This window comes from Chiloscyllium plagiosum, chromosome 3, assembly GCF_004010195.1.
Source record: "Chiloscyllium plagiosum isolate BGI_BamShark_2017 chromosome 3, ASM401019v2, whole genome shotgun sequence".
NCBI lineage: Eukaryota > Metazoa > Chordata > Chondrichthyes > Orectolobiformes > Hemiscylliidae > Chiloscyllium > Chiloscyllium plagiosum.
The window spans coordinates 40,683,827-40,699,049 of NC_057712.1; the positions used below are offsets into that span (position 1 = coordinate 40,683,827).

A 15,223-nucleotide genomic window follows, 5' to 3' on the forward strand; every position below is an offset into this window, starting at 1 on the left:
ATAGAACATGTTACTTCATAGTGAAGGGTAAAAGGAAACAGTTTACATTATACATTAGGTTGCATGAGCAACATCTTTCTGAAATACACAGTATAGAATATCATTCTTTAAAACCAAGAGTTGAAGGAAGAGAATTTAACTCTCCAAATGGAGGTTTCCACAGACTTCAACATTGAAAGAAAACTCCAGCCATAGCTTCACATACAAAACTGTAGTGTGCTCACTCACTTTCCCCCTCCCTGGTTACTGGAGGCAGGAATCCAAGTGTTGGTTAATTTCAAATGACAAGACAGAAGAGTGACAGACTGGACAGTTAATAGGCACAGTGTCAGGACTGCCCATCTGTGATGCTGGTGCACCCATTTCATTTTGGGTCTGCCAGTCACTGGGGTCTGCCTCAACAGACCCACTTGCTTTTGCAGACTGTCTCTGTGCTGGTGGTGATCTCTCAAATGCCTGAGCGATAGACTCTCCAGGGAAGGACAGCCCAACACAAGTCTTTTTTTTGGCACTTGTACCTACGGGTGGCTGATCCAGTTGTCGAGGAATTTTGTGTAGTTCAGTGACAGACCGTTTTCGGCTACTTTTAAAGACAGAGTCTTTCGCAGAGTTGATTGGCTTTGTCCTACCAATCCTAACAGGTGACCCATTGATGTTGACAAAAGCCCGATTATTGCTGACAGATCTTTTAGGAGTCTTTGGGTTTAACTGGTCACTGGAGTTTTTCAGCAGCCACCCTGTGAGAACAGAAGGTGAGCCAGCACTTGGTGGGACAGGGTCAGACAAACGTGTAGCCTGTGGAGTAGATCTCTGCTCATTGGATTTAACATTCCAGGGCCTAGATCCTGATTCGTGCCCCAAGGAAACAAACTGGGAGGGTGGGCTGAGCAACCTGCTGCTCTCAGGAATCTTCCCCAAGGGTGTCCGTTGAGAAGCGGATTCTGTGCTCCTACCTCCAAGGACGTGGCCTTTTCCATTGAATGGAACAATAGGATGACAATCCATGCCTGGGGATTTACCTGAACAGGGAAAAGAAACATTTTTTAAAGTTTGGCTGACTGGACCTGTTAAAGTACAGATTTGAGACAGCCCAGGGAATCCCTTGTGGACTCATCTGTAAAGCCTCTTGGTTCATCCCGGAGATCGTACTCTGTGGAAGTCTGGAATAAAGACCTCTTACAGACAGTTTAGTTTAATTTTAGTCATCCCCTTTATTCACTAATAGTTTCATTGTTAGAACATAACACTGATACCTATATGTTAAACTAACTAGGTTTTAACAACCTAGGAAAGTAGTTTACCAGCTCGAAGTGCCCCAGCAGGCTACTCCGATGTACTGATATAAAGTGGCTTCCTTTATACAAAAGTTTGCATGTTCTTAATTAGACACAAGTGAAAGACAATAATTCATAAGGAAGTTAATTGACAGATCTACATACACTTGACTGATCACTCCTAAAGGACTTGAGCTATCAGGTGGGAAAAAACATTCCCAGCAGAATTAGGCACCTGCTAGCAAGATAAACTCCTATTATAAAGAGGTCCAGTCTGAGCTAATTGGAGTGTTCATAAAGGAACCTTGCACAGCTCGCATGTCTTATACAATTGTTTTACAAAATGGCTTCTTAGCAAGGAGAGCAAACCTTTGACCATACAATGGCTTTCCGACAGATTGAAGAGATTCTGACACAATGTTAGGTTTAGAATAATTTTAAGCTGGGAGCAGACTCCTGCTTTTTATCTTAAGCACAGAATCGTTCTGTACCAGAGGCTGAAATGTTACTGCAAGGTTGTATTTAAAATGATTAATTAGTATCAAATTAAACATGCCTTCTTTTCAAGTTTGAGATTCAAGTTCAAATAAGACAGAAGATCTGGTTAGTTAGAATTGACAGTGGAACAGTCTGTAAGATGTGTAGAGTGGTCTGCAAGAACAGCAAGTTAAAGCTTCAAGATTACCTTTTACAGAATTTGTATTTAATAACTGGTAATGGCTACTCAAAAATCAAAGTCTCAAAATGCAGTTAAATTCAATCCATAGCAGATAAGAACCAAGAGTTACATTTCTACTGAATTCAACAGCCTCAGCACTAAAGTGGTCTCTCTCTCTCTCTCTCTCGTATCCTTTTGAACTTAAGTCAGGGTTTTGTAACAGCAAAGATTTCTTCTGTGATTGCCCCACTTGCAAGGGATAATAAGAATCCATTATAATTGGCAGCATCTAACTATTAATTAGAAACTTTTTGATAGTACAGAGTTTTGTTTCAGGGTCAGAGAGTTAGATGTACAGCATGGAGAGACCTTTCGGTCCAGCCTGTCCATGCCGGCCAGATATCCCAACCCAATCTAGTCCCACCTGCCAGCACCTGGCCCATATCCCTCCAAACCCTTCCTATTCATATACACATCCAAATGCCTTTGAAATGTTGCAATTGTACCAGCCTCCACCACTTCCTCTGGCAGCTCATTCCATACACGTACCACCCTCTAAAAAAGTTGCCCCTTTAGGTTTCTTTTATATTTTTCCCCTCTCACCCTAAACCTATGCCCTCTAGTTCTGGACTCCCCGACCCCAGGGAAAAGACTTTGCCTATTTATCCTATCCATGCCCCTCATGATTTTCTAAACCTCTGAGTCACCCCTCAGCCTCCAATGCTCCAGGGAAAACAGCCCCAGCCTGTTCAGCCTCTCCCTATAGCTCAAATCCTCCAACCCTGGCAGAATCAAACACTCATTAACTTCACAAGGGAATGGCTGTGAATATCATCACTGGAGACAGATTCAAGTCCCACCTGTTCCAAAAAGGTATAATACATCTGATTAAGTTGATTAGAAAATCTGTAAAGTTGAAGAACTTTGATTTGATAGTTAATTGAGAACAATTGTGGTGCAGTGGTAGTGTCCATATCTCTGGGCTGCAAGGACCAAGTTGAAGTCCCCATTACAGGATTGGATGGCTGTGTATATGTATAAACAGATTCATAAAAAAAAAATGGAGTATCACTGACAGGTGTCTCATGAGAAGGTCTCTGTTTCACCAAATCTAAAAATAATTCAAAATAAAGAAAAAGTCTGGTTTAGTCATTCAGCAACTGGCCAGAATAGAGAGACACTGGAAGCAGAGAACAGCAGTCTAAAGATGATGTTTTGATCCCAAGGTTTATTTTTCCTCTCCCAGAAAAGATTATAAAGTTGTGGCCACAGTGGAAGCAAGTGTAAATGGTCAGAATATAACTACCCCCAGATGTGAGTTGAGTGATATGAACAGTTGAAGAATGAATTAGACATGAAGGAAAGTTGTGCGTCTGAGGAATAAAATAAAAACATTGTAATAGACATGGCCACTTAAGAGAAGATCAGAAACAAAAATAGTTGAGTTAACTGCCTGTCAGTTGGATGTTGATGGTTTTGCTCTGTTAAAGATCATGAATAGAATTTATAAAGATGGTCTATTGATAAGGCATATTAAGACTAACTGCCTTTTAAGGAAAAAAAAGAGACAGAAGATGACTATATAGGAATTAAATCATTGACTTTAACAAAAAGTTTGTAACTGGAGTTTGGTTCTCAGACTTTCAATTGACTCATGTATCCAAGCTTAAAAAGGTGAAGCAGCAGACATTTCTGGCAGTCACAATGGAGCCAGTAGCACAGTGAACTTAAGAATAGCAACCTTCAGGACTCTGCTGCATTGAAAGCAGCCAGAAACTGGACCAAAGCATCAGTAAAAGGAAGACAAATTACCCAAATTTTGAAAGTGAGAAAGAATGAAAGCTGAAGGATAGTAATCTGAAGGAGTTTTACTGGACTCAACTTTAGTCCAATATATACAGTGATCAGATTTATTTAACAGCTGTGTTTCACAGTGCTTACACCTCAACATTACACAAATTGGACTGTATCATGTGGTACAATCAAGTAAGGGTAAATAGTGCAAAAACATCTAATGTATTTGTTTGGAGATGACAATTCTGAGCTGGCAAGTTCATCCTACTTGAGTAAGCCACTATCAGGTCAGTTGGTCAGCAGACAGCAGATTGGGCAATGTTCAAGACCAGAATAGTATCTAGTGCTTATAATTAGTGTTAGGGAAATTAGTTATATCAGGTAATAATCAGAAAAAGCTCACTCAACATTAACAAGTTGTTCATCCTTCTTGTCAAAGATTTAAAAGCCTTCTAAAAAATGCAATTGAGATGGAAGAATAAAAAAGGCTCAGATTAATACAAAGTACAAAATCTAAGGAACTACAATTATGTGCATAATAAACAAACTGTGAATCCTTCACGTGCAGGAACAGCAGCTTTCACCAAGGCTGATGCCTTGAAAAAAAAAGTCTTGGAAGCCCTGGTGCATCATGCCAAGTTCATCTGAAGTAGGATTTAATTCAGATTTGTTGTATAGCAAAAGTTAAGGCTATAGGATATAGGAAGTCTCTAGCAAGGTACTAGATAGTTAGTGGTAAGACAATGGTTATCCAAAAACAGCAACCAAACTTCAGTTAGCCAAGATTGATTAGAATCTCAGTCTGAGCAGGCAACAAGCCAGTGTCTAATATTTTCATTGATATCAGAGTGGAAGAATAAAATATCATCCAACCCCATATCTATTGCACTGAGTGATTGACAGCGCTATTATTTCCAAAGGATAACTGCCTGAATAGGCAGTGTGGTAGCATACATTGTAGAGAACTCATGATTGAAGGAAGCAATAATTGAGTCACAGGAAAGTGGTTAGATATTCTGGACAATGGCCATGTATTGGAGGCCCTTAGATTGAAAATAGAATAGAAGAAAATGCAGTTAGAGTTCTGAAAGCAGACAGAGAGTGACTCTTTAAGAGAATAAATCACAATAGAGAATATTGCTAAGTGTTTGTTCAGTAGCAGCAGAGTTCCCCCCAACTCTGACCTTCATACATACACATGACTGCTACAGTTCAAGAAGGTTGCTCCCCGCCACTTTAGAGGGAAGTAAATGCAGGTCTAACAAACACCACCCACACCCTATGAAGGAATTTAAAAAACACACTACAGTCAGTCAATCTCAATGTGCCATGAAGTCAGTCAGACCTTTGGAGGAAAAAAAAACCAACTTGTAGGTAGAAGAATTTGCACTAGTAATATGGAATATACAGCATGGTGGACAGTGCCACAACTTAGTACATGCTATTTCCAGATAGCATCAAGGACAGGGTCATAGGGTCAAGGAGATGTACAGCCCAGAAACAGACTTCACCCAACTCGTTCAGACAGCCAGTTAATCTAAAAACTGATCTAGTCCTATTTGCCAAGCACTTGGCCCATATCTCTCCAAACCCATCCAAATGCCTTTGAAGTGTTGTAATTGTACCAGCCTCTACCACTTCCTCTGGCAGCTCATTCCATACACACACCACCCCATGTGAAAAAGTTGCCCCATAGGACCCATTTAAGTATCCCCCACCAAAACCCATGCCCTCTAGTTCTGGACTTTCCCAACCCAGAGAAAAGATCTTGTCTTTTTACCCTACCTGCCCCACTCATTTTATAAACTTCTACGGTCAGCCCTCAGCCTCGAATGCGCCAGGGAAAACAGCCCCAGCCTATTCAGCCTCTCCCAAAATTAAGAGCTTTAAAAAAAAAATATAAAGCAAGTGAAACAATAACATAAGGCAAAACACTTGACAAACTCTAGTGTTACTTCTGTCTTATTATGGTGCACCACTGAAGGGTGTTCAGTAATTACTAGTGATCCATTCTGATTTCAATCCAAATTCACAATTTATAAACTAACGCATTGTTTTGTGAATTCAGCTGTTAAACAAGGTATTAAATAAAATGGAGCATCCTCTGAACTGTAGTCAAAACATCAACTCAAAATATGGTGGCCATTTGAGAAGAGCAGACACTTTTAATGAAGGTGTAACTTCACTCAAACTCAATTTAAATTCAAATGAAGCAACCAGAGGAAAAAAAATAACTTCAATAATTATTACAGAATAATGGTTCAACTTCATTAGCCTTTAGTTTACTGGACATTACTCCTCTGGTGGTTTGAGACCATTTCAGCCACCTATAAGAAAACGGTTTGACATTGCCACACCTACGCACACTTACCCAAAGACCTATTCCCTTCCTTTGGTGAATTGGACTGTTTCCCTGGCTTTTCTCCACGTTTTCCTGGCTTCCCCTTGTAGTTCTCAGGCTCCTTGACTTTACTATAGCTTCCACCACAGGTCTGCTGATGCTCCACCCACCAGGGGTCTCTGGCCGAGGGTGCTCTGTTCATCGCCCGCTTCACATATCCAAAGTAAGGCTGTCTGTTTCGACAGGGCCCATCACAACGCCACCAGTGCTGCCGGTATTCATCCACCTCATCGTGGAAGTTGTGATAAATCTGGAAGAGATCTAGATTTTGTAATAAACTGCACGTTTATTGGCTAATCTGTAGCTTCCTATACTTATTTGTCAATGAGGAATAAAGAAGTTTTTCAATAATTCAGTCACTAACTTGCAAAATATTACAAATCAACTTCACCTTAACATCCTAAACAATCACATCCAGACAACAGAATACACTAGAATTTTATATGAAGAAGCCCCCTAATTGAATAATGTACTAACTACTGGAAGCCTTGGATTGGTTTCCTAAGCCTTCATGGAATAACGGGGGGGTGGGGGGTGGTTTTAGACAAGAGAAAGATTTATAGCCTATCCCTAACTGCCATTGAGAAGTTGGTGAGTGTCTTTTTGACCCACTGCTTATCCTGTGGATTGCAGTGTACACAGCTTCTGATCCATAAAATAAAAAAAATGAATATAATTCCAAGTCAGAATGGTAGGGGCTTGGAGAGGAACTTGACAATAGCAATTAGACATTGCCAGAGAGAAGCATCTGTGCAAAGGATAGATGTTTGAAAGGTACTGTAAAAGAACTCCATTGTTGTAGCACAACTTGTATAGTGTACACTGTTTATGGTAGAAATTAGTAAAGAGGTGAATAGGGTGCCAGTTAAGCAGGCTTCTTTATCCTAGATGGTGCCAAGCCAGAGTGCTTTTGCAGCTGCACACATCCAGACAAGTGGGGATTATTTCACCATACTCTTGACTTCTGCCTGGTGGATGGCAGACAGGCATCTTTGCGCTGCTCCTGCAACTATGCCATCTGAGACTGGTCCAGTCCATTTTTGGTCAATGCTAATCTTCTGGATTTTAGAGGGAAAATTCAATAATAGTAATAACATTGAGTGTCAAGGGCCGACATTGAGATTTCCTCTGCTGGATAGGTATTGCCTGGCACTTGCCTAGGGGGAATTTATTTGCCACTTAACCTGAACTTGAACACTGTTCAAGCCTTGCCACATTTGGACCAGAGATGCTTCAGTATCTGAGTAGATGCAAATGATGAACATTGCATAATCAAACATCCCCACTTCTGACCTTGGAGGGAAAGCCATTGATGAAACAGCTGAAAGTTATTCAGACAAGGACAACACTGGAGATCCTACATTGTAGGAATTCCTCACCACCACCACTGTCTTGATTTTGCCAGGAATAAACCATTCCCCCATTCCAATTCCTTCTACCTCCTTTTGCTTAAGCTTCTTAATGCCACAGTCTCAAATCCTGCCTTAACGTCAGGACAGTCACTCATTTCTGCTCCAGAGTTCAGCTTTTCTGTCCTTGTTTGAACCCAAGGCGGTCATTCACAGGTTATAAAATCAGGCTTAACTTCATGAAGCAATTTGGGAAGCTTTATAAGAGAAGCAGACAGAAAAGCAACGGAGTGTCACAATTAGATATTAGTAAAAGTGACCAAAAGCTTGGTCAAAAGAATCTCAGGAATGTCTCAAAGGAGGGATAAATTGAAGGCAAAGGAGTTTAAGGAAGGAAGTCAAGATTTAGGGTCAAGGATCTGAAGGCACCTTTCCCAATGGAAATCATGGATGCAGGATCATAGGACTGTAACAGGTTACACAATTTAAATAGTCACAGCTCCCAGCTGAAAAGGATAGGCCAGAATAAACAACGAGATGCAAAGCCTTCACACATGCAATTACATTTGAGATAAACAGGCAATGTTCAGGAGGTGAACACTGAAGTCGTCCTCCTCTAATCATGGATATAAAACAAATTCTTCATAAAATCCACTCCCACCTGACCCAAGCCCGCAAGATCAGCTCCTTACATAGGATCACTAGTTGCTGAAAGAAAAAGGGGTGAGACCATGTGTTTGAAAAAAAAAGAATGTTACATGTAATAGATAGGCCCTGCAGGGCCTGACATCATTCTCACGTGTAATCCTGCCTCTGATACTTACCGTCACATTGGCTCCACTCATCTTGTTAATCCTCCACATGTGTTTGCGGAACTCAGGGCCATGAGAATCATGGTCTTTGTCATTATTTGTGACAAACAGCAAGGCATGGATCATTTCGTGTAATAGTGTCTATTAGGAAAGCAAAAGGTTGCAATTACTTTAATTGGTCACCCTACTCAGCAAGTTTTAACAAAAGTGCAAATACAGCAAACGTCTTATTTAACTGACACCTATGGGACTAGGAGTGCACCAGTTATTCAAATCTTCTGGTTGATCAAGTTGTTCAGGTTATCAACATAATACGATGTTATACCTTTACAACATAAATCACTAACTGTGCCTTAAATAAAACTTACTGCCAGGCAGCGATCTCACTTGCAACCTCAACCAACAAGTCAGACATTGCTGAGATAGTGATAATGCAGTAAATCTACAATATTTAAGGGCAATGATTTTTGCTGGTTTAAATTAAGTTAAGTTTTTTTGTATTAAAAAAATGGGCAGAAAAACTCCAAAGAAATTTGGACTTCCTGACTGATGGTTATTTGACCTGGAGCAAGCTGGAAAGAAGCCAATATTGCTACAAATTGCTTTTTTTACTAGATGTCAATTCACAATCTGAGCTTTCTAAAATGGTGTAACCTATAAAGTACTACTTAGGTTTAAAGATGGTCATGGAAATAGAGATGCCCCACCTCATGTAGTTAAAAGTCTTACTACTGGCCCATAAATACACAATTTTTCTAAAAGTTTAAAAATTAGTCAAGGCCAGATTTCCCAGATTTGCCTCACTCCATTACTAACTAAGTTTTGATGCAACTTTTGAAAGTTTCCCAGAGATTACAGGGAATACTACATGGTATTTGAATCAGAAACTTGCAGCTGAATTCACAAAATTTATTTTATTACCTTTCAAATTGTAACCACTTTTTCCCCCCACTCTGTTGGTTTTAAAATCCTGTACCAGTATCCTCTTCACTATTGATTCTGTTTGCATCAAGGCAAGATTCAATTATAAGCGATTACTAGTGTTTGATGCAAGATATTTTCATTACTTCCTGTTAAGACTGATTTGATTGCTTCGGTGATACCAGTTATCTGATGCACCTTTGTCTTCCCAGAGAGAAGATAAACAGCATGACTGAGGGACTGTAGAAAGTATATCAGTATACTTTCAGGTGATATACAGTGCTACAAGTGGTAATACATTACTAAAAGGAAACTTGTCAAGTTAATAAGGTATTATTCATCTTCACATAGGGGAAGTATCATTACATCTCTAAACTTCAATAGAAATAAAAGAACCACAAATCTGAAATAGACTGGTTTTCAATAATAAAAGTCAGAAACTGCTGAAGGAATGCAGGTTTGGCAGAATCTACAGAAAGCAGAATCAAAATTTCAGGTCCAGTGACTATCAAAATTACCAGACCTGCTAAGTTTCTTCACAATTTCTGGTTAATTGTTGGAAACAAGGGCCTGTTTCAGCTTTCCAGCATCTGTGTCTTTTGGTTTGTTTCCAATCAACATATAGTTTGCTTTGTCATTAAACCTTTTGATACTTTGTTACAGGCCACAAATTCAAATAAACTAGACATCTTTCAGCAAAACAGCACGAAACTTCACAGCAAAAACTTCTGCTTGGTCCAAAGGTTATCTTCAAGATAAAATGTTAACTTAAGGAATACATTGAGGTGTGAGACAAGCAGACAGGAATGGAAATAATTTGCATTGTACCGTACTTATAAATCTCTTAAAAATGTCCATCTGCCTCAGTGAACCAAATTATCTATCTGAAGTAGGAACATCAGTTGCAATATGGAAATCTGCCACCTTAGAAAACGTGTTACAGCCACTACCTCAGTGATTTTTGAAATAATGAGAAATTGATACCCATTTCCTTAGTCAGAATGGAATTTCAGAACCCCATTTTAGCTTAAGGCTAAGAGTGGCCTTGAACTTGTTAAAAGTGGCTCATACACTCTCCAACCTCCATTAGCACCAGTTTCAGGAGAGGATTGTGTTCCTTACGAGCATGTTTACAGAACAGAATCCTAATTTGCAGGATACAGTGCCATTAGACAAGAATTTCTAAGCGTTGTTAGGAGAACAGTCACAGTCTAATTGAATGATAGAATATGTTAAGAGGCTGAACTGCCTACTTGCACTTCTCAAAGAATTCAGTTGCTCAGATACATTTAATGCCAGAACAAAGACTGCAGACAATGTTTGAAGTTAAGTCTGAGGTGAAATCACAATCTTATCAGGTGCATCAGCCTGCTTCCCATGGGAAGGAAATATTGACCTTTTGCACATACCTCAACCAAGTCTCGCCTGGGTCGCAGTTTCAGCAAAGGCTCACTGATCCGGATGGAACACAATCCTCCTCTGCCTTCATAGCTGCACACACCTGCACAACTGCAACAGACCCACAGTGGGTAAGCTCAATTCATTCAGCATGGCAGGTAGCGCAAAACAATGAATACCAATCAAGATTTAAAGGCAGATCTGTCAAAATTACATTGTCAAGTCTATCCAAATTTGCAGTAAGTGATTTTTTTGTAAAGTGAAAGTAAAACAGATTCAAAATCCCCTATTTCAAAATCAATAAAACTGAATCAGCTTTTTCACCACACAAGAAAAATGTTAAAAACCACAACGCCAGCTTATAGTCCAACAGGTTTATTTGGAAGCACTAGCTTTCAGAGTGCTGCACCTCCTTCATTGTGGACCTAATGAAGGAGCAGCCTCCGAAAGCTAGTGCTTCCAAATAAACCTGTTGGAGTAGAGCCTGGTGTTTTATTTTAAGACTTTGTACACCCCAGTCCAACACCGGCACCTCCAAATCAAGAAAAGGTACAGCTGCCTTACTCGAACACTCCAATGTCCGTGCTATAAGACTCGATGAAAATCAAGGACGAGTAAGTTACAAATCTGCGCAATACCGAGCAACCGATACGATATTTGTGCTGCGATCTTTTGGATGAGACATTACGTTTTATCGCACCGCTTCCACAAGGCGACAGGGGAGTGGGACAGCCCCACAGCTGGCCTACTAACTCCCTTTGCCAGTTTGAAAAGCCCGCGGTGAGGTCGGGGCGTACCCACAACTCACAGGGTCATCCGCGGGCTCCAGCGGACCTCCACTCCAGCCAAGCGGCCCCAGAAATACAAGTCATTAAACTGCAGGAACAGGCCGTGCAGGTCGGGATTCGGGTCGATCAGCTCCCACTCCTGGTCTACCACAGACACGGGCGCCGTAGGCTGCGGGACCGTACTCAGACACGAGCGAACATCGCCATCTTCTTCCCCCCAGGCCGCCTGGAGCTGAAGCGCCATCAACAAGTCCCCGTCCATGATGGCAGCCGCATCCACCGCCGCCACCTCCCCGTCCACAAACCCACTGACGTATGGACCAGGAGGAGGTGCCTCTCCCTTTACCGGGCGAATCACATGATGGAGCCGCAAACATATTAGCCAATGGTAGCGCCGCATGATGTCACGGAACGAACAATGGCAGTTCAGAATAGGACATGGAACATGTCCACCAATCGGCGAGCAGCCAACCTTATCCAACGCAAACTCTGGAATGGGATGCACGTAATTTGAGCCAACCGTGCTCTAGATGGCCGTTCACAGCGACAAATGGAACTGCGGGTCACTGGGCACGGCCAGCCAATCGTACGCGGGGACTGGTTTTGGTGTGACCAATGGGACAACGGGTTACTGTTCATGGTCAGCCAATCGGAAGCCAATTGTCGCGTGATCAATGGGACGGCGGCGGGTCTGAGGTTGGGTTGTCGGCCGCTTGGAGGAGTTGAGTGGACCCGGAAGGCAGGGCCCTGGGCCCGGGCCGGAGCCAGTGTCAGAGCCTGAGCTTGAGGCTGGTAGATTGTAAATCAGGTTCCCGTCGGCGGTAAGATGGCGGCGGACGTGGCCTCCAGGCTCCGGCGGCAGCTGGAAGCCCCCCGCTTCGAGCCGGCCCAGTACGTGAAGCAGCTGTCGCAGCAGTCCGACGGTGACCGCGACCTGCAGGAGCACCGACACAAGATCCAGAGCCTGGCCGACGAGACGGCGCAGAACCTGAAGAAGAACGTCTACAAGAACTACCGGCAGTTCATCGAGACGGCCCGGGAGATCTCCTACCTGGAGAGTGAGATGTACCAGCTCAGCCACATCCTCACCGAGCAGAAGGGGATCATGGATGGCCTCACCCAGATGCTGTTAACCGCTGACAGGGAGCAGCAGCAGGGGTCCCGCCAGCTGCAACCCCCCGTGGGCACCGGCGGCGGGACCTCGGCGTCCTCCCTCGGCTCCTCCAGCAGCAGCAGCACCACCACCGCCGCCGCCGCCGCCACCACCTCCTCCGAGGCCTTCCTCATCCTGCCCCGGGAGGCCGAGGAGCACAAGCAGCGCACCCTCACCACCCTGCTGGAGAAGGTGGAGGGCTGCCAGGACATCCTGCAGACCCCGGGCCGCTACCTGGTCTACAACGGCGACCTGCTCGAATGCGATGCCGAGAGCGCCGCTCAGATCCAGAGGGTGCACGCCTTCCTCATGAACGACTGTCTGCTGGTGGCCGCCTGGCTGCCCAGCCGCCGTGGGGCCGTTCGCTACCGCTACGACGCCCTGTATCCACTGGATAGCTTCGCAGTGGTTAATGTCAAGGACAACGGGCCCATGCGGGACATGTTCAAGATCCTCCGGTTCCCCGACACGCGGGTCTTCCAGGCCGAGAACGCCAAGGTCAAGAAGGAGTGGCTGGAGATCCTGGACCAAACCAAGAAGAACAAGGCCCTGACTGAGCGCCTGGAGGTGGAGAAAGAGGAAGCCAAGGCCCGGTTGATGGTGGCTGAGGAAGAGAAGCAACAAAGGCCTCTGTCACCAAAAACTAACCCGTTTGAGGATGAGTCTGATCCGGCCATGGAGTTGGTGGACCTGAGCCTGGAATGGATTCAAGAGCTGCCCGAGGACCTGGACGTCTGTATTGCTCAGCGGGACTTTGAAGGGGCTGTTGACCTGCTGGACAAATTGACAGAGTACCTGAGTGGAGCAACCAGCCAGCCTGGGGTGCGTCAGCTGAGGAGTCGCGTAGATCAGAGGGTCCGCCGCCTGACTGATGTGCTGATGTATGAGTTGTCTCCTGGCCGCTCGCTTCGAGGTGGTCCACGGGCAACCCGCCGTGCTGTTTCTCAATTGATCCGACTGGGTCAATCCACCAAAGCCTGTGAACTCTTCTTGAAGAACCGGGCGGCTGCTGTGCAGACAGCAATCCGGCAGCTGCGCATTGAGGGTGCCACCCTGCTGTATATCCACAAACTCTGCAACATCTTCTTTACTGGCCTGCTGGACACAGCCAAGGAGTTTGAGATGGACTTTGCTGGTGACAGTGGCTGTTACTCAGCTTTTGTGGTGTGGTCACGCTCAGCAACTCGGCTGTTTGTGGACGCCTTCAGCAAGCAGGTATTTGACAGCAAGGAGAGCCTGTCGACCACGGCCGAGTGTGTGGAAGTGGCCAAAGAACACTGCAGCAAGCTCAGTGAGATCGGCCTGGACCTCACCTTCACTCTTCAGATGCTGCTGGTCAAAGATATCAAGGCAGCCCTACACAGCTACAAGGGCATTATCATGGAGGCCACCAAGCACCGGAATTCAGAAGAGATGTGGCGAAGAATGAACCTGATGACACCTGAAGCCTTGGCAAAATTGAAGGAGGAGATGAAAGCCAGTGGCATCACCAATTTTGATCAGTACACTGGTGACGACTGCTGGGTCAATCTCAGCTACACCATTGTGGCCTTCACAAAGCAACTGATGGCCTTCTTGGAGGAAGGGCTGAAGCTGTACTTCCCTGAGCTGCACATGGTCCTTTTGGAAAGCCTGCGTGAGATCATCCTGGTGGCTGTGCAACATGTCGACTACAGCCTGCGCTGTGAGCAGGACCCAGAAAAGAAAGTCTTCATTCGTGAGAATGTTTCATTCCTGTATGAGACTGTGCTCCCTGTGGTGGAGAAACGTTTTGAGGAAGGAGTTGGAACACCAGCCAAGCAGCTCCAGGAGCTCCGCAATGGATCTCGAATCATTCGTGTCAATCCAGAAAGCACTAATTCATTTGTGTAAGCTGCAGGAGTATTTACAGATGAATCAATGATTGCAGACATTCCCTGCACAGCCATACAATTTTTATTAATTGCTTAAACAGTTTATGCGGCATTAGTGTTAATGGGACTTATCATGAACTTGCTACCTTAATGAATATACAGCATGAAGATCAATGTTTTCCAGTAGATGTGAGCTGCCAGTTTCATTTTCACTTCTCCTGTATTTTTGTGACTTGTTGTATTCCACTAGTAAAAACACTTGTGACAGTATTCGTATTTGTTTTAATCCAAACGCCTCTATGCAAGAACAATTGAATTTGATGAGAAGGTCTTTGCTGTTCAGCTGATAGAATTCAGCATAGGAAGATTGGTTTTGAATTCTAAATGCAAAAACAGGTCTTTTTTAAAATTTCTCAGAGAATTATGGTACACTTAAAAGGCTGAAACTCTTTTTAAATCCCAGGGAAGTAAACCTGTTTCAGGAAAGGCTAAAACATGTTGAGGCCATCGTTTCATAAAGTCATGGCACATTGAACACAGAAACAGACCATTATATCTTCTAAAACTGCATTGATGTTACTCTAGCGTAATGTCCACAGCCCTGACCAAGTCAGTTTTCCAGCAACCTCCCTTCTAGTTCAATTTATTGCAGAGAATTGTAGGTTCTAACTATTCCCAATGTGAATGGTATTTTTTTTTCTAACATCTGATTTTAGTTTCATTTTATTTCTGAATACGTGGTTTTGCAGTTGGATGTCAATTTGCAGCTCAGTGAAATGGTGCTTGTTCATTGTTAGATAGGATGACCTGAAAGAATTGACA

At 43.5% G+C, this 15,223-nt stretch overlaps 3 protein-coding genes across 3 annotated transcripts in view; 2 read left to right on the forward strand and 1 right to left on the reverse strand.

Annotated features, from left to right (window-relative positions):
* The window catches only part of gnpat (glyceronephosphate O-acyltransferase), a 76,799-nt gene extending 66,972 nt beyond the window's left edge, over window positions 1-9,827 (forward strand). Inside the window, exon 16 of the mRNA XM_043680853.1 lies at window positions 9,422-9,827. Within this exon, the coding sequence (XP_043536788.1) occupies window positions 9,422-9,432 (11 nt within the window). The 3' untranslated portion in view covers window positions 9,433-9,827. The remainder of the gene's footprint in view (window positions 1-9,421) is intronic.
* Window positions 36-11,906, reverse strand: sprtn (SprT-like N-terminal domain). The gene is made up of 5 exons (XM_043680873.1): window positions 11,416-11,906; window positions 10,619-10,718; window positions 8,301-8,429; window positions 6,098-6,377; window positions 36-1,019 (listed from the first exon to the last, which is right to left on the reverse strand). The coding sequence occupies exons 1-5, from the start codon at window positions 11,793-11,795 to the stop codon at window positions 244-246; spliced, it is 1,665 nt and encodes a 554-aa protein (XP_043536808.1). The 5' UTR covers window positions 11,796-11,906; the 3' UTR covers window positions 36-243.
* Window positions 11,907-12,083: 177 nt separating this feature from the next.
* On the forward strand, window positions 12,084-14,671 carry exoc8 (exocyst complex component 8). Its single transcript, XM_043680834.1, has one exon. The coding sequence runs from the start codon at window positions 12,222-12,224 to the stop codon at window positions 14,418-14,420; it is 2,199 nt and encodes a 732-aa protein (XP_043536769.1). The 5' UTR covers window positions 12,084-12,221; the 3' UTR covers window positions 14,421-14,671.
* Window positions 14,672-15,223: the final 552 nt, after the last annotated feature.